This window comes from Stegodyphus dumicola, chromosome 11, assembly GCF_044657685.1.
Source record: "Stegodyphus dumicola isolate Sdum_Otavi_A_Nest chromosome 11, ASM4465768v1".
NCBI lineage: Eukaryota > Metazoa > Arthropoda > Arachnida > Araneae > Eresidae > Stegodyphus > Stegodyphus dumicola.
Genome location: NC_140778.1, coordinates 73205678 through 73227314, shown reverse-complemented (window position 1 = coordinate 73227314; position 21637 = coordinate 73205678). Strand labels below are relative to the sequence as shown.

At 33.7% G+C, this 21637-nt stretch overlaps 1 protein-coding gene across 1 annotated transcript in view; it reads right to left on the bottom strand.

The window, feature by feature from the left end:
* The window catches only part of LOC118205840 (neprilysin-2-like), a 79458-nt gene that overhangs the window by 37247 nt on the left and 20574 nt on the right, over positions 1-21637 (bottom strand). Inside the window, exons 4-10 of the mRNA XM_085826460.1 lie at positions 19132-19290; positions 17235-17318; positions 15543-15799; positions 12502-12681; positions 10704-10790; positions 7095-7216; positions 923-1118 (exon numbers count right to left, since the gene is read on the bottom strand). Coding sequence (XP_085682586.1) covers positions 923-1118; positions 7095-7216; positions 10704-10790; positions 12502-12681; positions 15543-15799; positions 17235-17318; positions 19132-19290 — 1085 coding nt within the window. The remainder of the gene's footprint in view (positions 1-922; positions 1119-7094; positions 7217-10703; positions 10791-12501; positions 12682-15542; positions 15800-17234; positions 17319-19131; positions 19291-21637) is intronic.

Here is a 21637-nt window from a genome sequence, read left to right as displayed (position 1 = left end):
GACCTGGCGGATATGGCACGAAGCGTAAAGTTACCAAGCAGTTCCGATAATCGGGTGTTCGGACGAAACTCTAACTAAACTCAGTGAATATCTGCCCCCGTTATCGGAATAAAAGAGAAAACTCATTGTTTCAATGCAAATAAGCCTTCTTCTATTCCCAGAGTTTTCTAGCTTTTGCTGATTTTAACTTTAGAGCAAGATGTGAAAGGATTAGCATTCACCTGACATAAACAGCTTTTCGAGCCGTCCGAAATTGTATTGTGGTTCATATGAATTTACATTTGACAGAATTCAACTCTATTAAGTCTCATCAAAACATAAAGCAAACAGCGGTAAGTGTAAGAATGCATGAACTTCCAAACCATCTTCGGGTTGGCAATCCTTTTCTCAGTGTGATCACAACTTTCATCTGATTTTCGTTGTTCGGTAAAAATCCCTAACTTCATCCGGTGATTATTCGAACAATGTCTAAATAATTATATTATTTTTCGGAAATCTGACAGCAGTTTCTTCATTATTTGGTAACTACAAAATTGTAAGTTTGTAAAACGTCACCATTGATTAATAAAAACGAAAATCGAGAAATAATTAATTTTATGAATAAAAGAGATTAGATATGATCAGCATAAATGAAAAATATAGAAATAGTTCAGTTTATATATAGGAAAAATCATATATGGAAAGTTGATGTAGAGAAATGGAAAATCGAGAGGCACATAATCGAGAAACATAGTTCGTGATATAGTATAGGGAATAGCCTTCTCACGGTATGAAGTTAAAATTTTTACTTTGCTTCGGATGTTTGGACTCACGTTAATGGAAAATTGTCCATTATTAGTTGAAACAAAGTAAATAACGAAGACATAAGAAAAGCTTCAAATGATTTTGATGTATTCTTTGGAGTAGGCACTTTTGCACTCACGTCATCTTTGGTTTCCTTTTTGAAGTAATGTTCCAGGAAATAAGAACTCATGTTAAATTCCTCTTCGTACTTAAGGGAATGAAGACATCGTTTCCAAAGAGGATATATATAACTCCTTCGTGACCTATGTTTCGGAATCTTCCAGTTCTCTGACAATTCTTGAACTATCTTCCACATCATGTAATTGGCTACCACCCTGAAAATAAAGGTAATAGTTACTGAATTAATGAATAGACTATACCTTTAATAGGTGGGGTGACGAAATGTACAGGCACGCTAAGGTAGCTTCCCGCAAAGCAGCTTTAGGGTTGCCATAAAACGGCAAAGTTGCCACATTCGGAGACAAATTGCATCATTCGAAGACAAAATCGGCAAAGTTGCCACATTCGGAGACAAATTGCATCATTCGAAGACAAAATCGGCGATAAGCCATAGACGGAGAACCTTCCGTCCAGGATGAAACATCTCACGGGATGAAGGAGAATAACGAAAACATGAAGAAATAAAAGACGGTTTAGCCTTGAATGTTCTCGAACGCAAGCCAAAAGCTATGTAAACCCTGCTGGTACGCGGAGAGTTAGTGTCGAGGAGTTAGTAAGTCCGTGCGGAGTCAATCGAGTTGACAATCGGTGAGTGAGTGCTGAGTTGGTCGTCGAGGGCACCGAAAGAGTCTCTTAATGTATCGCGAGTTAGTGCATCTTCGAGTTTATTCTTAGAGTGTGTTGAGCTCCGGGAACGACTGAACCGAGGAGTCGGGAGCTGTACTCTAGTTGGAATATAAATATGATGTGGTATGTGATAATGGAATGTGTGATCTATAAAGGAATATAAAATTAAAGTAACTTACTCCCAAAGGATGACAATTCAAATAATGTAAATTAAGTAATATTTATTATATCTTGATATCATTAAATTTTGAATCAATACCAGCATAAATTAAGTAAATATCGCCAGACAGAAGATTAGCAACCGTGATCGTACAACGGCCGAAAGAAACAGTCGTACCATTTTGAATCCTAACTTTTCGTACGGGAAATGCTTAATATTTCAATCAAACTAGATCTCAGTTCATCATCGTTCAGCAAAGTTTCATGATAAAAAAAGTCAAATTTTATAACGGAGGAAATTGAGTTGACTGGTTATTCCAATATATTTTTGAAAAAACAGAAGGCAAATATTCATATCATCAGTGAATGGAATACGTGCACATGAAGTCCTTTCGAGGATTTTTAAATTGTAGAACATCGTTAATTTACGGCAGAAGTCAGCATCTAGATAATTTTAGTTGAATCTTCAGTACCAATTTCTTTACTAGGAGGAATACTTTGTTCTATATACAATATGGAGATGGCAGTCAAAAAAAAAAAAAAAAAAAAAAAAAAAAAGAAGAAGAAGAAGAAGAAGAACGAAAAAGAGCAAAATGGCACACACGCGTCATCCGGAGTGAGGACAGCCAGAAGACCGTCCTAAACCTTCGGAGCCCAGCAGCAGAAGGAAGAGAAACCGGTTGTAGCCGTCAATTTCGCTCTGTCATTGAGCGGTCGCAGTGAACAGACTTGATGTTGAATAAATGTGGAGGCTTGCCTGCACACTAGCCTATCGTCGAGTGCATCGCGAGTTGTAACGTGATAAGTCTCGAGATTACGTAGAGTTCCGAGAACAACCGAGAAGAGTCGGGAGTTGTACTCTGGTGCTTTACAATGAAGCTGTCTCCACCGTTATAGCCTAATCTCTTGAAGGCTGGGCTGCTGATTGTTTCAGCGGGTATATAGTAGTTCTTCAACGACTATAAACATTTTTTTCGCTGTCTTGACTTATACTGGCCAATAAAGTATGTTTCAATACTTCATCAAGTGTCGTCGTTATCCACTCCAAATCCGCACGAACCCCGTACGTACGTAACGTAATAAAGGGTAAAAAACGTAACAATAGGTTTTCTGAACGGTGTGTTCACGCAGACCAGAAATAAAACATTGTACCATTTTGAAAGGGAATAAACACAAATTTCAGAAAATGTATGTAGCCGCGAATGATATTATTAAGGTTCAATGAAATATCGCACTTCGATGCGTTTCTTGGTTAAAAATGTGATACGAACTTAATACTGCTACTTTAGCCATTGCGTCCATGCTAATCTAAAAATTCGCTTTTGTCTACAGAAATAAAGATTTCTTTATGTAAAATTCTGTTGTACCTAAACAACTGGTGGAATAACATTTCATACTTGCCTTGTAACCTCAACAGACCTAAAACCGTAAATGTAAACAAAAAATAGAACGAACTCTTGTGTTAATAAATACAGTTTCAAATAATAATGTAAACATATAATGCAGTACAAAAGAATTTGTAATATCTGTTTAAACATTTCACGAAAAATGAAGTTACTGCATACTCTTTTACTAAATACGTAGTAAACGTACACTTCGTACCTTGGTATTTGTATTCTATTACACTGAGTATATAGTTATTACGATTATGAATTATTTTATTGATCATATTTGATTTCGTATGAAGTTTCCGAAGAAATGATTAAGAATGCACAATGCATACAATAATACAGAGGCTGTTCGCAGATCTTTTCAGACGATTTTCATTTTATTTAAAGAACTTTTTTAAGAAACATTTTTGGGTTTTTAATGTTCTATTTGATAACTCTTATTTTTCACTACCTTTCTACAGTGTAATTTATAAGATAACAAAGCCTTGTATAGTATCGGGAGAGTACATTAAACCATTCCTCTTGAATAAGTTTACTAAGTCTAAGAAGGATTTAGGTCGACATTTGGATGATCCCTTTTTTAAAGACAAAAAGCACAAAAATCGTTAGGCGATACATCAGGAGATTTAATAGGGATATGAGCGAAGGGTTATTACCCGTGTGTTGTTCCATTTTGTACAGGTGAATTTTCACTTGTATCTGCTTGCTTTGTCTTGATGCGATTCTACTGACTGTTGGTAAAGAGAAATATTTCATATTTGAAAACTGGGTATAAAACATGTTCCTGATAGTACGTGCAGTCAATCCTAACATTTTTCTCCACTTTTTACTTCTTTGTCCGAAGTAAAAAGGAAGTATTGTAATCGGGAAAATTTTCAGGCAACGAAATATCCATTTTGACCGCTATCGAATGCAATTTAACGATGTTTTTGCGTGACATATGTACGTAAGGACAGAATAAAAGACTCTATTCCTCCAAAAAAGTTATAAGACTGCTTTAAAATGAACTCGGAAGAGAATTTTTTGAGGTGTCTGTACGTACGTACGTACGTATCTCACATAACTCAAAAACGAGTAGCCTGAGAACGTTGAAATTTTGCATATAGGACTGCTATAATATGTAGATATTCACCACGTATTTTAGTTGCAATCGGCCGCAGTAGAAGTATATAAATATATGTGTATATATATCCACTCTATTACCCAGCTCAGTGATCTCAGTTGCTTTACGCTTATATGTTTGTAAATTGTGCATTTTTTGCTTTAAAAATGATTGAATTATGTTGTCCTTATCTTCCGGTTAAGATTTTCTTTAGAAATCTGCAAGAAATATTTGTAGAATTATCAACAACTTAAAAGCTGTTTAATTGCTGTTAAGCCTAATTTATATATGTTTGTTTACATTTGAAACAGCAGAATAGTAGATTTGTTGCCAATATAGACAGACTAAGCTTCGCAACAACAAAGACAACGCTTTCAATTATTATTGCGAATTAAATCATGCTTAATCATTTCTGGATTTTTTTCGAGGAAATAAGTGTTTAAGATTTACTTCGTAATTTTTAATATAGATATTTTGAGTTCTTATGTATTTTTGCTTTGTCGCGAAGTGAGATCTGAATTAACTGAATGAGAAATACTGAATCGACTGTGAAAAACTGTTTCTTTTTTGTTTTGCTTGCTTAATTTCTTTTATACATCGTTCTAGAATTATTATAGTACTTGAATAGAACATGTGGCAACGATTAGGTAATTCTTCAAATGATATAAAATTTGTACATTATGAGTTATAATATGAACGAAATATAACGCTGTTAAGTGAATCTAGCGCTAAAGTGTCGCTATGGTAAACAATTATAGTGAATTTTAAAGAGTGCATTTATTCTATTGGGGTTTATGCGCTATCGACGAAGTAGATTTAATTCAATCCAATAAGTTTAAATGAAATGCAAGAAAAGATGTGTATAATTGAATGTTCCGTACAAGGAAGTCATGTGGTGTACACATGAGATTTTTTTATTTTAAATTTGCCGTTATATGAGAAACAAGCAACAATCATAAATTTCTTTGAAAAATTTTAGACTCTTTGAACTAAGTTTTAAGATTTTTTTCTCCTCTTTGATGAAATTATATGCATTATTTATTTCAGTCATTTAAATGCACCTAAGATTCATTTATTGTGATATCAATTTGCCATTTTTATCTTAACAATGTTTCTCATAAAGAAAATCTGCCCATTATATTTTTTCTCCTTTTTTAATTTTCGATTAATTCCTCTGTTTATAGTTGATTGTTTTTGCCCTTTGATTTGGCGGAGGTTCTGTAGGGTTTTCCTTATTTTGCATAACAAATTTATTTTCAGTTGATACCTTTATCTGAACTTCTCAACTTTCCCTCACATTCTCTTACCAGGATGTAAATTTAAAGTGAAGTGAGGTGCATGTTTAAACGGGTGAATCTCTGCGTTTATTTCAGAGCATGTTTTTGCTAGCCAGAGCACGTTACGTTGTTGTTTCGCTGTTACGCTAGTAAGCCTCTTGGCCATATCGGAAATGTCATCCTGCCTGTTAGGTTTTGTGAGTCCACATGTTAGGCGTAACTTACGGCTATCCAAAACTACTTATTTTAAATTTTGACTTGAATTATATTCTACGTTTTTAGTTTCACCCCAAGTTTGACGGTGCCTAACGAACGAGGACAGTGCCTTTCTGTTAACTATTTTGAATTAATAAAGGGCTATTTTCACCCTTCTTCTGCGTGGTAGTTATTCACGCCTGTGCGAGAATTCGCCAGGTTAATTTGTAGGATCTAATTTATTTATGTGGAAAAACAGAGTACGACCCTACAGTTCTTTCTCTATTAAAGATCTTAACCGTTGCAATATTTGAAACAGTCCGTTTTTTCCTTGGATATTTTTGTGGAGCAAATTTTCCATTTAAAGCCAAACTGTGGCATTTTGTTCCTTTCTTGTTGACAATAGTACCTATCGTAGCTTTAGATATCGGAAACCCATGGCTTTCACATTGTTTTTTAAAAATTAAATAATACGATACTTTCTGCGTAAAGAGCACAAACATAGCCTTCTATCCATTGCATCTCAATTTTGCATGGAAACAAAACTGTCAAATAGCAGACGAAAATTTATATTTTCAAAAATGAAAAAGAAGTAAAAAGTATTAGAGAAGTAAATTTTTGATTTATGAATATAATTGTTTTGTTCAATGAGGTTGGACAGAAGGTATCTTCCGCTCAGCTAATAAATCGCCTCTCTGGTATATGGTATATATAATACCATATACCTCTCTGGTATATATAATAACGGCATAGACATTATAGTTCATTTTAAGGTGAATGTTATTTACTTCATGTTCCAGTCTTAAATTTAACTTGTTTCAGTGATTGCCATATGGTTTCCAGATAATAAACATCTTCTAAACAATAAAAATTACGATATGGAGCACATTTTAAAACAAAGATCAGAAAATTTTCCAGTCAAAAACCTTGTTATTGACATTATAAAGCGCTTTTATTTATTATTATTTGGAAATGTCACGATACATTACACGTGCTTCCCTTCTTTCGTAAAACTTTCAGAATGAAACTAACCATGTATCTTCAGGTTAAAGATAGTCGTAGGCTTTATTTATCACAATTTACATAGTTTTTAACAGAATTGGATCAAATAACGTCTGTCTTATAGAATTAAATTTAAATTAAGATATTATTTTTAATATTGGTCCCAATAAAATTACAAAATTTGTGTCCTTGCCTTCGAAAATGAAAATGAAAAATTAATATAAATTTGATTATCATCTAGCTTTAGATTGCAGTGATTTTTTTAACTTTTAGCTTCACTCTCTCTTTTTAATTAAGTAGTTTACTTCTTTCATTATATATAAATAATATTTTAGCAACTAGTTACGAAAATGGAAACTCATATGCAATTAGTCTTACCTCGTGTTTGTCGTTGTGATCAGTTCGGCAAAATTGATAATGAAATTCTTATCCATAACAACTAACGTTTCATTTTTAATTTGGCCATTCAGCAGTCCGTTAAAATACTTAATCCAGTTAATCTGCAAGAAAGTAAAACTGAAAATTTTCATATATATACCAAAATGCACAGGTTGTTTACATATTTTTAGAATGATTTCGATAAAGAGCGAAAGAGAAAGGAAATGTTTCGGAATACAAATTACTGAAGAACAGCTTATTATTTGAAATAAAAATTATCCTCTGATACTTTTAAATTCATTCTTGCTTCCAAATGACGCATGTAAACAAGCTATGAATTGAAGAATTGTTTTTTGCGCTTTTCAAAGCGAAATATTTCCATTCGATAATTCAGAAACGTTGTGAAATGCATGGTGTTAAAAATCTAAGTGCAAAATAAGCAGGATTACTGATTGGAAAGGGAAAAACCATCGATAAATACTTTCACATGGAAAGAAGAATCCAAAAAATCTTTTGTAACAAGAGAAAATCTTCTGAAGCAGAAATCAATTGCAAATTCTTTTAACTACATCTGTAGCAACAATAAATAAAACAATAAATCGAGATTTATAACTTAAAAAAGCTAAAAACATAATTTTCAGAAGCTTTTGCTTAAGCATGCGGCTCTGTGCAGAACAATTTGTATAACCCGTTTGGAAACTATACCATTCATGGTGGTATAGTTTCATGTTGGCCATTGCAACACCATGAAAGAAAGCAAATCCAAAAAAGGTATTTATTGTGCATAAACTCTATGGCATGAAGACAAAATTATCAACTTTTTAAGTAGTCTGGAAGTTTACAGAGGTGTAAAATTAGTAGAAACAGCTGCCAACTCTGGCAGCTAAAACGGCCATTACCCGGTGCGTGCTGCAAACATGCTCATTTCCTAACTAATGGTCCGTGATGTGGTCGTACGGTTTTGCAGGGCTGACCTCCCAATACCTGCTGTTCTCTCTGGCGTTAGTCATGGGAGGACGTTGAGATCCTGCATGCCATTCAGTGTGACTCTCAACAGTCCATTGATTCCATATTCGCATGACATTGGTTGGATGTCGACCAGTGCCACCGGCGATATCACGGAACGATAATCTATACCTTCGATAGGCAACGATCCTACCAGTATCGAATTTCGAAACTTGATGGTAAGCATTTCCCCTTCTTATGTGAGGCATAACACGATATTATAAGCAAACTCCAGATTTGCAAAGCCCTTTCCGAATGCAAAATCCACTGCACAACTTTATGCAGTGCTTCAGATGTCGTTTCTCCCTCCTGCGTCGTCTAAATTCACAGAAATACATTTGCATATCCCAACTTCATCTTCCTTTCATGTGATTTTGACGTTCATCAGATCATTCCTTCCTGGTGTTGCAATTTTAATGATCAGCAGTGTACTTAGTTCGAGATGAATGGAAATACGTTGTAGCCCTTGATGAGACATGGATTTATTTAGGTAACTGCAATAAAGAAAGGTTTACTTAATACAGAAAACGAAGGAAAAAATGCCCAAAACTGGTTCCATCAAAACTAAGAACGTTTCAGTCAGAGCTTTATTATTATCTCAGGATTCTTTTACCAATGGGAAATGAAAATAAGAATAGTGGGAAAAATGTTATAAGCAACTCAACGTGCTATCAACAGAAAGTTTTACGTCCAATATTTGTGGAAGAAATTCCATTTTTTATATCAATAACTTTCAAAGTGTGAAATGTCATGGATATAAAGCAACAAGTCGTACTTCGAAATTAAAAACTGCTTGAAAACATGAAGTCATATAGGTATTCCATGGATCTTTTCCAACATAGTCTTGCGAAGTCGCCTGATATTTCTCGTGTCGTCTCTTGAAATGAGCTCTTTCTACGCTCAAACATATCGCGATTGACTAATTCTGGAAAGTAGTGGAAGTGACTGGAAATTAGTAGCCCTGGAAATTTTTGCGGAAGACTTTCTATCATGGAAATCACGCGATGCAGAATTTTAGTTCAGAAAATCTCTGCCAGATTGAACATTTAAAAACTACTCTTTACGCGTCTTTTTTTCTAACAGCTGGTCATTTTGCCAATCAAGCACTCGTTGAGAATATAGACTGATAGGTCATTTAGTTGCCTCATTACTCAAAACGATGAAATCAGTTTGAACATTTTGCGAGCACCAGACCACCTCAAAACACTGGGGTACAACACAGAAACCCAACTAACTGAAATACAAGAGAAAGAGAAGTTCCATTCCAAATTTCATGAAGAACAGCCGGTGGGCAGAGAGGAGAAACGAAACCCAAATCTGTTTATTTACTGCTAGCCTCTCAAGAGGACGTTGAACTAGGCAATATTTTAAATGCCTCCTTGTAGCAGAAACACTAACCGCCTACTCGGTATAATAGTTAGTGAAGCTGACTGTCGTAGAGGTGGACCCTTATTCCAAACCCGGAGAAAGCATGGATGTTTCTAAGCACATATTATTAAAGTTCTTCCACATAGCTTCTCCACGGATGACATCCTCAATGCTCGCATGGCATCCACGAGATACCTAAAAGCATCCATTCCGGGGTTGCTGGTATTTCTCTAACTTGTACAATTACAGGGCTTAAAGTAAACCTTGTATTATCTCCCGGCATATTCGGTTTTGGACAGTAATTGTTCATTGTCACTGTACGGTTCCAAAGTACTGTAAAGTTTCTAATTCAGTACTGTCATTCTTAAATGGGAAGTCAGATTGATTATTTATTGCCTCATCTTACTTTAATGTACAGTAAATGCACAATGAAGTCAAATAAAGTCAGAGCTAGATAAAGATTTTGGATACATTTTTTAAAAATTTTTCGTCAGTTACTAACTAGGTATACAAAATATCCAATGGCAAGAAAGTGAAAGGTGGTAGTCTTGGAAATAAAGTTGAACAAGGTAGCCCAAACAAATTAAAGTATTAATTACAAAATTACACGAACATAAATAAGCTTTACTTCAGATCTCTGCTTTTTCATAAAATAATTACGATTGAAGAAACTAAAGCTAATTAAGCACTTCAGTCGCAGATAGAAGAGCTAGAGGGATATATCAGTAATAGATGCAAAAGCTTTCCCTCGAAATCAAAAATTCTGTGCATTTATCTTGGCGAGATTTGATAGAAATAAAAGTGAAAGAAAAGGCAAAAAACGATAACAAATTAATTAATGAAAAACCCTGCAATTTACAAGAAATTATTATTACATAGGATAATGAAATTAAGATAACTAATAAAAGGACAATTTTTAAAAGTCTTCCTGATTTGGAATACAGTTTATAAACAGTTATATTAAAATTTCGCATACATTGGTTAGAACCTTATTCAACATATGAAAGACAAATATGAACACAAAGACAAAACAATCGTTAAGCCACTTTTACTGGACAATCAAACAAATCACTGTAATAAACAATTTAGCACAGGCGCAAAATATATAAATTCCCATTTGTAAACATAAATTTATATTTTGAAACAGAGATTTTACTCTGCTTAGTTTCAGTAGTTGCCTAAGGATACGACTAATTATTTTGTTTTAATGAATGTGTTCGTAGAAGAATAATTTACCTGAGGTACTTCATCCATGAGCTCCTGAACTGTATAATTCTTACTTGCATTGCTAATGTCTTGTGTCTCTTGCTGTGGAGAAGAGAGCTGTAGAAAGGATAATCATCATTTTTAAAAATGCTTAAGATATTACTTGGAAGACTATATTGTATGCGTAAAATAATGCAAAAGACATATGAACGAAGCGTTCTGTTTATTATTTACTTTTTCTTTCAATTTGGAACAAAAATTTGTTATTTAATGTAAATACTGACTATAATAAATATCTATATTTAAATTTCTCAGGGATCTGCAAATTTACATATAACGGAACTATTAAGTGTAAATTTCAGTGTGTTGAGTGTAAGAAAATTTTAGTGTGTTCCGGGAGTGAAGTATTGCGCCCCCCATCTTATAATTCACATGTTTAGACATTCCATCATGTTCCTAGCAATCCTATGAAGCTTTGCTTACGGTCTCAAAGACTGAACAATTGATCCACTTGAAACTCTTACAAGGCATTTGTGCTATTTATATGCACAATTTATTATTCACATCTCCTCAAAAAGTGATCTGTATATTGATCATATTTTGCCACATCTTAATATTACTGACTTTTCGATGTATGGTACTTCCGGCAAAACACTGCTTTAACGTCTTCATGGTGGAATGTTGTGCATGATTTTTCGTGCCAGCTCACTATGACCAAGAAAGACATTTATTCTTCTGTAACAATGCAATGAAATTTTAGACAGAATCTTGATAGGTATTAGCATCACTATTGATAAAACAGGGATCGATTATTCGTAAACTTAATATAAAACACAAGCCACAAAATTGTTCAGGGTACATAAATGATTCGATAAACAAATGCACAGGTTCAGAGATTTATGCTGCAGATATTTCGCTAAGACGCCACCATAGGTCATCTGTGAAAAATAACTGATTTAAAATGGTAACAACCTTTTTCTCCTTCAGAAGAATTCTTTCCGTCCTTACAGGTTTATAAACTTCTCAACCATATCGGAAAATTACAGAAAACGAAGAACGTACTCAAGCCCAAATATCCACAGTATTGTATACTCTTTGACTCACAGGTTCACTTTTAAATTAAACGTACTATTTGTGGCTTAAACCTTCTTCCTTTTGTGCTGGATCTTAGAAAAAGGTAAATGCAGCTTATGTTTTCCTAAGAAATATCAAGCATAATATTTATCGCGCTATCTCAGACATAACGATTATTCGCTGCATATTTCTTAAGGTTATAGTACTAAGGTTTGAGTATTAGACTAAATATAACCTTATAATATGAGTTGTTCACTGTGTTCAGACTTCCTCATTCTCTTTTACAGAATTCTTTACGTTTGAATGATAGCAGCAGAAAAATAAAATGCTGTCTTGTCACAAAATGCATAACTAAACTGTAACAAACCCGCAATGTTTGTGTCCTCTCGCGAAAAGGTTTCAAGCAGGCCTTTCACATCTGACACTCGTATTTTTTAAACTTCTATAGAAATTGAGACAAAACAAAGTGAAGAAAATAAGATTTTAAAGAGATAACTGCGATTCGTTGAGTTCTCTTAATTCTACTATTGCAAGATTAAGTTACTGTTACGTATATAAATAAAAAGAGAAATTTTTATATGAGCTTTAAAATTTACATCAAATTTATTAAAATTCCCATAAAAATAAGTTCTTACTTTATTTAAAAACGTGAGTGGTTGTTTTAAATTTCGTATTAGCTTAACATGATTCTCAGAAGAGAATATTAATATAGACTAACAAAACAAACAAGCAATAAAACAAGTTAAGAACTTACTTCGGCAAATGTGGTTTCAAAACTGACAACTTCTCGAAAATCGTCCACTGTAGTATTGATATTGCCATTCAACTGCTGAGCTACTTCCATCATGGATTCAAGCAAACTATCGATCGATGAATCATTTTGCTTATACAGTAAATACGTATGATTTGATATTCCTGACAACACTGGGTCCAACTTGAAAATAAAATAAATTATGTTATTTGTTTCGCTTGGTTTGGTTAATTTGTGCGACGATTATTTGCTTTTAAGATTTTTGCTTTTGTTAAGGAAGTCCTAATAGGAAGTGGCTCGTATTCACATTTCACATAATGCAAAACATGAAAATTATATGCAGCCATTTCGTTCATTAGAAACCGAAACCAGACAAATTACATGCATTCTGCGATTTTATCTACACCAACATTGATGATCTCCATGGGATTTGGCTAAAAGTATAAATTGAAGTCTCATATTGTGCATTGGGAATAAGTGACTAACGTTACTCATCATCAAACATTTTAAGATTTATATCAATACATCACATATTATAAAACCAAGAAGAAAAATACATTTTTATCCTTAAATGTTTCGTATGCTTGTTTTTTAAGCAATTGTAAATATAGACTAGAAGAGAAACACGCTAATGTGACAATCAAAATCGTAAACACTCAAGTGTTTCATTCATTTCATTATACTTACGCTAAATACAAGGTTGTTTTTACGATTTTAATTGTAAATATATTTTGCCATTTGTTCCAAAATACTTCAAAGCTAGCAATTTTCTTTACCATTGATTGCCTAAATGCCTTCAATATATACCGAACCACTGTACGTTTTTCGGATGACTCACGATTTGGTTAAGAAACTTACTGATTTGGAGAAAACCTATATCTTAGTTTCGTGTAAGTCACGCATACAGGAGCTGTTGTTCGATGATTATGACCGAAATTTCCTAAATTTCCTTTTCCACAGCTTATCTCTTGGTATTGTGACTGCAGTATTCTATAGAGGTTGCTATCCCATTCTTGCTCAACATGTTCACCCATGACTTAAGAATTCTGATGCCGGTTTCAGAGACAACAACGCAGGAGTTCATAGGTCAGGCATTGTAAACGAGTACTTAAAACTGAAAATTATTAATTTATGTCACTAATCATTCCGTATTCGCATGGAATGATTAATGACATAAATTCCATATAGTATCTACGGGATATGCTTCGGAGAAGTATGTGTATTCTACCCAGTACTCTTCGGAACCTTTAACAAAACCTACTTAGAGAATTGTCACACATACCCAAACCGCCATAGATGATTATATATATATATGGAATGTGGTTCTAGAAGAAGTTATAGCATTTCGTGCTTATGACTTCAAAAAATCAATTTTTGCTCCTGCTTCTTCTTGAGGATTTTCACCTTATAGTTAGTTCTCAAGTCATCAACTCTTGAATCAATAGTACATTAAGCTTTATAAGGCCTATTTATTTAACCGGTGAGGATAAAAATATGAGTACTGGATTATAAATTTCTTAGCAGTTAATGAATTCTTTCTTCGTACATATCTACGATACATAAGAAAAGCTTTTATTTGATTCACCGAAACTGTGATTCGATTGAAATGCGTGAATTGTAGGCAGAAATGGCTAGATTCTTAAATTTTAGGCAACATAACCAGAAACAAAACAAGCATGTAGTGTCAGGTTTTTGGAGAATGAAACTTTTAAGAACAGTAGGATCAAGTCATCATGCTTTTATTCCTTCTACCTATGCAGACCTCAGCTAGTTTCTCTGTATCATTATGGTCATTCTGAGGTAACAAAATGAATTATTTCTAGTGTGGAATCAATGTTTTATATAAAGATAAAATATTAGTTTCATCAGGCTTCACTGTTTACACTGTGATCTCTATTTTCAATTTATCTGTAAAACAAAAGGTTTCTGAAGAAGAAGCTGTCCCATAAATATTAAGCTGAATTCATCTGTAGACGCAAATTAAACTCAATGTTCCCCATTTTGGTGATAGTTTTCTTTTTCAGACTTAGTCTTTTTTAATATGACTTTTTTAACCTGAAGTCAGTAAGTTTCGCTTGCCTACCATAAATGGTTGTGCCTTGCAGACGATGTTTTGCTGTGAATATTGAATGCTGTCTCTGTTAGAATCCATTACTTCTTCACATCTCCTATGATTTTACAGCAGAGGCAGAAGGTGCACCAACGAGACAGGCACCGACAATCTGATCTTTTCGAAGATCATTCAGCACCCTCATTCCCTGTCTGTACTAAGATTTAGAAGCCATGTATGAAATTTTATTTTAGGAAATTTTAAGAAAATATGTAAAATGATCAAATAATAAACTTCTCCACTCACACTTTTGTTAAAAAAATTTAATAATGTTTGCACTTGCAATGACAATTTTTTAACGTATAATGTAGTAGGAACAACGGATTAATAACACACAATCACCTTGCTGTAATTGTAAGTAAATATTTGTGTTTAATAGATTAGATATGTTTAATGTTAAAATCATTAAACGCATTTATACTTGGACGTGTTTATTTCATTGCATTTCTTTCCGTTCATTTGATTTGAATAAAAGTTAATATACCAAAAATTTAATTAAAACCCTCTGAGCGGCCAGGGTTTCCGCTAAGGAAGCACAAATTTCCCAAATCCACTACGAGAACAAATTATTTTTTTGATTTTAATGTAAAAACTTTCCTGGTATTTCATACCTGCATTTGTTTTCTTTCGATATATTGCCTTAATTTTTTTGACATGTTTTAATATGCACGTATATATACGTTCTTACAGATATCACAAATATATTCTAGGGTTAAATGTCAGCCACAATTTACGTGTATTAAATTCTTCTATATAACACCTAAATAATTAAAAATTTTATGATACGTGCAGTGCTTTACAGTGATTCATTTTCTTAGCGTTTTGTTTAGTAATGGATATTACGAGCAGCTGCTAACACGTTAAAGTTACATACTTTTTTGGTTATCATATAAAGCAATTACAAAATACAGTTCATTCGTTGACGAGTACATACCTTTATCACATGCACAGTGTTATTACTGGCATCATTCTTAGCATATAATTGAATAAAGATATCGTGATTCAAGCCCATCTTGCGGAGCTCAACAAGAGTCTGAAGCCAGTCGAATGAAAACGATTTCCAGCTTTCTCCCTCCAATAATGGCCACCCACCAAGAGTCTTCAGAATGTCAGAGACGCTTTGCCAATTTTCCTGATGAGTCTTTTCCGAAGAACTAATCTTCTCCGCTCTTTCTACCCATGTTGGGCCTCCTATGGAGGAGAAAAGAGATCCCGTTGTCAAGTTTTTTAGCATTTGCTTTCTGAAATGCATTTTAACTACATTTTAGTTTTCAATGTCTACAATGATTTGGAAAGCAGACGAAGAAGTGTCTTAAAACAGTGACGTCCAATACGTGACACTGTATTTTAAAAAGAATTAGATGATATTTTGCGAATCTGGACTTAGGTTAGAAATATTAATGTTTTGCCGCCCAGCCGAGATAGTGGATTAGTGACTCGGATTGCCGTACGAAAGGGCCCGGTTTCGAATTTCGAAGCAGACTTGGATGTTTGTATGCATATAATCAAAATATAATCAAAATGTCCTGAGAGATTGGTAATAGAGAAAGAGGGGTAAGAGGCTTCTGGATCATCCCCTCGGGGTGCTCTTCTTCAAAGGTGAGGGCGGAATAGAGCAAAGGCATACTACGTCCTGTATAGTGCCCAAGGCTCTCACCAACGACAAGCGCAATCTTGCCTTCTTGCCAAGATGAAATTCGTGGGCTGGTTCATATATCAAACAAGCGAGATTAGTCACAACAACAACACTAGTGTTAACGTTTGATGCAACTTCATTAAATTTAGTTGACAGTTAACATTCTAAAACGTTACGTGACCTGAAGTATAGGAACAGGCATTCGATCAATTGCTCTCTATTTGAAAAATAACTCATTTATTTAGAATAACTCATTGTTTAAAGTCTGTGGTACCATAATGTAGATGATGTGGATAGGTATTGTCTTGGGAAGCGGAATTACATTATAATTCTTTTTGTGGGAAACAGATTTTGGTTTTTCTTCGTTCCAGGCGCACATGAATAAATTAGAATATTTTTGACATAGCTTAGGCTGAAAAAACCCGCAAATTCTGAGTGGCATCGATAACTCTTCAATAGAATATCTTATCCAAATGATCCCGAAGCTTCGAAAATTATTTCCTGTAAGCTATCTGATTACGCAAGTAGCAAAATTTTGAGATTTAAATTTTTCGTTAAGTAAAGGCTTATGTAAAAATCGATAACATTTATTTCAACGTTAAACTGAAAAATCCCTAAATCGAATTTTGAAAATTGCATCTATATGAGCACTTTTATCATTAACGCATGTTCCATCTTTCGTAGCTCTGTATCTATTCGTTTCTATCCAACAAACTCATACAGAGATTCCATCTTCTCTGATTACAGAGATTAAACCCATAGATTTGTAGTTCATCTATTGACAGATCTATTTTCATGCATCCGAAGTTTTAATCATTCATTTTAATCAGGTTCTAATTTTCACATCTGACGGGTTATTATATATATTTCATTAGGGTTCACTGAAAAGTCCGTACGTATTGAAACGCTAGCTGATAAAGCTATTTTGATCATTTCTATTATGTTGTAGGTATAACGACAGAAAGATTGATAATTTGGAATAAGTCTTACCTTTTTCCTTACACTTTTCATAGGATGATTTTAAATCGGAAACATGTTTAGATTCATTTCCTGTCATTGTATTTTCTAGCAGATCTAGAAATTAAAACAAAAGTACTTATTCATCAGAAATTGTATTCGTAACCAGTATTTCATTATACCAGATCTAGAAATAAAAACAAAAGTACTTATTCATCATAAATTGTATTCGTAACCAGTATTTCATTATACGGAAGTAAAAAAGGATCAATTCCCGTTTATCCATATATTTATCTATGAAGTTAATCAACTGTTAACAAAAATTGCCAAACAATTCAGGTAAATAAATAAAAGTTAAACTATTTTGCCACAACATATGTAAAACAATTCAATAAAGTTTGTAAGATGGGCGACTGTTTCCAAATTCAAATATTTATGCAACAAGTAGTTTGCTAACTTATGCATAAATCATGTCATCGGTTTACATACTGCCCGATTGCATAAGTTAGCTGTTGCCTAATATTTAAGTAAATCATTTAAAATGGTTAATCATTTAAGCAATTACATACTGCTTTCGTATATAAACTAGACTTTTCCATGTTACTTGAATTTTAATTTAAAATTTAATATGTAGTTTCTGTAAACTCAATCAAAATTTTAACTAGTGACTAAGCAATGAATTTTCTCATAATGTAAAATGTGATCACTCGTGTCGCAAAAACCTAAATTAAATTATCTAGTTATGCATTGGTAATATTCTAAAGTTTTTAGGTTTTAGTTTTAGATTTCTGAGCGGAAGACGTAAAAATTATGCAATCTGATACCCGGACGTCTACCACCTTTATAGTTCCTTTGCCATTTATAGAGTTAAGAAATTTTTAAGACAAGGAGATATCATACTGCGCCCTCGCGAGGACTCGAACTCCTCCGGAACTTCCGATTGCTAACCGGACTTTCATTCCAGTTATAAAACGAAGTCGTGCTGTAAGGAGAAAAAAAATACCTTAAACTATCACCCGCTTAAAAGACCACTATAGAGGCAGGCATCCAATCTCTAAATACTGGTAGTGACAAATTATTGGCCCCAGTTGCATTTCGGGCTCCATTTTATAACTTTTGTAACATTTTTAGTAAGGAAAATGTTAAAAATGTGCAATGCCACCGCCGGGGCTCGATCTCTGGACGTGCGTTTCAATTCTATCATAAATTCGTATGATGTGGAGAGAGTAAAATACCTCTCAAAATTCTTTGGAGTAAGTTTCGGCTGTTCGTCCACGTTCCCGCCTTGCCAGTACAGTGTTTAGTGATGCTGACTTCGTAATCATATGTCGAGGTTCAGACCCGGGAAAAGGCATGGCTGTTTGTAAATGTATAGTATCTCTGTGGAGTTTTCGACAAGTTACCAGCAGTGACACACGTCTTTCAACACATTTTTATTAAGCGCAGGGTTAATTGATTTGGATTTATTGTTTTGCAACAAAGCACACCAAGCTTATATGCCTTAGGGAAAGAAGACCTGACTAAAGAGTTCTGGTTCATATTTAGGTTACGCGTGATGAGAAGTGTGCAACGCCCATGCAGAAAGCCTTTTCGCAAAGACTTGAAATTGGTTTGAATTATCGGTTTTTAGTGCTCTTAAAACCGTTCAGTCAAATGTGGACTTAAACACTGAGTGTGTCTAAGTGGGATAAGAAGAAATGTTCTGAAAATTCTTTGGTTCTGAAGATATACAATCCCTATTATACCCATACATATATATATATATATATATATATATTATTACTGATATTTTACTTTTCTGTTTAAAAGATGGCTATCATCAAGCTTGTATGATTTCTAAAGTAAAACTTATTTTAACTTAACAAAGAAATTGCTCTCAATTTTTCATAAATTCTAATGATCAATCTCTTTGTGGTCCATGGTGACTAACCTCGGAGTTTAAGGTCGATATCGTTTTCAACTTCGTTAGCGATAGCGATGTGCTGGATATCAGAAACTTCATGTCTCTTCAGCCAACCACCACAGGCAAACTGGTAGAAGTCTTCACAAGGTTCTACGCTTTGATTCAAATTGGACAGGATTTCGACAGCTAAAATGCAAGTAAAACTCATCAGATACATATTGGTAATTTCACTGCATAGATTTATTAACACAATATTTTCGACTTTGAAAAAATAAAACATTTTCATTCCAGCCCTGATAATAATATAGGACGAAATCTCTATCGGTGTTGGAAATTACCAAACTAGCAAACTTTTAAGATGACTGTTTCAGAGAAATTTATGCAAATAAATTTCCCGAAATTTGAACTTGAGTATTTAATATCAAGCTTACAAGTGTGGATTACAAATGAAACATTTTCCTGTAAATTGTAAGCATATCTGCTTGAAGTTATTCATTCCTTCAGTTGCAGTTAATTTGTAATCTTTCTCTCAGAAATATATATGTGGTATTTGCGTGAAGCTCACTCTTTACTCTCGTTAGTTTTATTAAAATCGTTTTTAATGATTAAACATTAAAGTTATTCGGCCATACTTTGTCTGAACACCTAGTTTTCGGAATTTTAATAAAATGTTAGCAAATAAAATTATGGCAAAATGCTGTAATTCGTTTAGAATTTCTCTTCATGAGTTTTTTTAAATTAAAACATTGTAAATCAGTAAACAAATGCCTTTTCTAGGAAACACATTTCCAAATTTTGCTCATGTCAAGGTATTTCTTTTCTCAGAAACATCATACGGCTCATGCTTAAATCCAAAACTGTGAATTTGAAACATGCGAGCTAGTGTTATTTAATACTTGATTTGTATCGTTAATGTTCGTAGTGTTGCAAGTGGTTCCACTTATCAAAGCTATGCCTAGCAATATACTGTTTGCCGCATTTAATTAATTGGATCTGCACAAGTGACGTGCTGGTTATGAATTTGGATGAAAAGTCACTAATTTCATACGGAATCCACATACAAAAATATGGATATTATAACAATTTTTCTGGTTACAACGACTGATTGATGATCTGCATACTAATCCCTTTCCTCTATCAGTCAATTACTCTCAAACGTTACTTCTACTGTGTGAAAGAGTCATCGTTGTTGTCATAACTGTTTATGGAAACAAGAGGTAAAAGAAAATAAAAGGTTAGCTTTATTATTTCACTAGCGGAAGTACTAGATGCCATTTACTGTAGATTGAGAGTAATGCATCTAGCAATAGAGAGAACGATACCGCTGTAATCCTTCTTTAATAACGATGCAAAAAATACGATTCATAGTCCTACATTTTTCAGTCTGATGCGATATGGACCCCACATAACAAATTTCGATAGAAAGATAAAATAATTCTTTTCTCTCATTATATCAGCAAGAATGACATGCAGTTTTTAATGATTTTCGTCTTTCTTTTCAAACGGTGACAAAGGCTCAAATTAAATCCAATATTTCACCTATATTCAATTTAGTCGATTAAATGTGGCAAAAAATTATCATAATCGATCGGAAATCAATAACGCGAACAAACATTCTTCTTTACATGTATAGATTTTGTAAAACTTACAAATTTTTTATTAACTAACTTTGAAAGCGAGTAGTAGCAACACTTTTCGAAATAAAGCATTGTTATCTCCAACGCGCAAGACTGTTGCCATTTGGAAAAATGAGTGCGAAAATGAGCGCTTTTAGAGTTTTTAATTAATGTTTCAACTGATTAAAGTCATACGAAGATGGGAATAGTCGAAATGGCTTCCCACGAATTTTTGGAATCGGAACTAATGTATGTAATGATTGGGAATGCTATTTTTATTTCATTTAATTTTTTATGAACAAACTCTATGATTTGAAAGTCAGCAGTGGCAACAGTTCTCGAAATAAAGCAGATTTTCATCTCCAGCTTGCGAAACTGTTGCCACATGGGGAAATGATTGCGGAAATTATAGTTTTCCCGAGTTTTTAATTATTATCTTTGATTTTACTTATTTTTTGAGGGAACAATTGTACGCCGACCTTTTCTAGGACCCAAAAAAAGGATTGTAGAAAGTTTGGTGACGATAGCTATAGTAGTGACTGAATTATTAACTGAAAAACAAACAGACTTTCTTCTTTATATATATCGATTATTGGTAACGTGAATTTAAAAATAATATAACGCAAAACTGCAAGCCTCTATGACGACAGCTATTGGATGGAACTTTACAGTAAAATAAATAACATCAGTGATTTTAAGCAAAATTACACACCATCTGGATCGGGCAGCACAAAGTCTGTTAAGCTCTTACTGGAAACCCTACCGAAAGTCAGGCGTCGACGTTTATTCTCAAGAGTCTGTTCTCTTAGGCAAGCAGATTGAGGCGAGAACAACCAAATCTCTACTACAAATCAACCTGTTACGTTTTTCTCGAAATTTAACTATTCTGCTTGATATAAAAATCTGTATATGCCTCT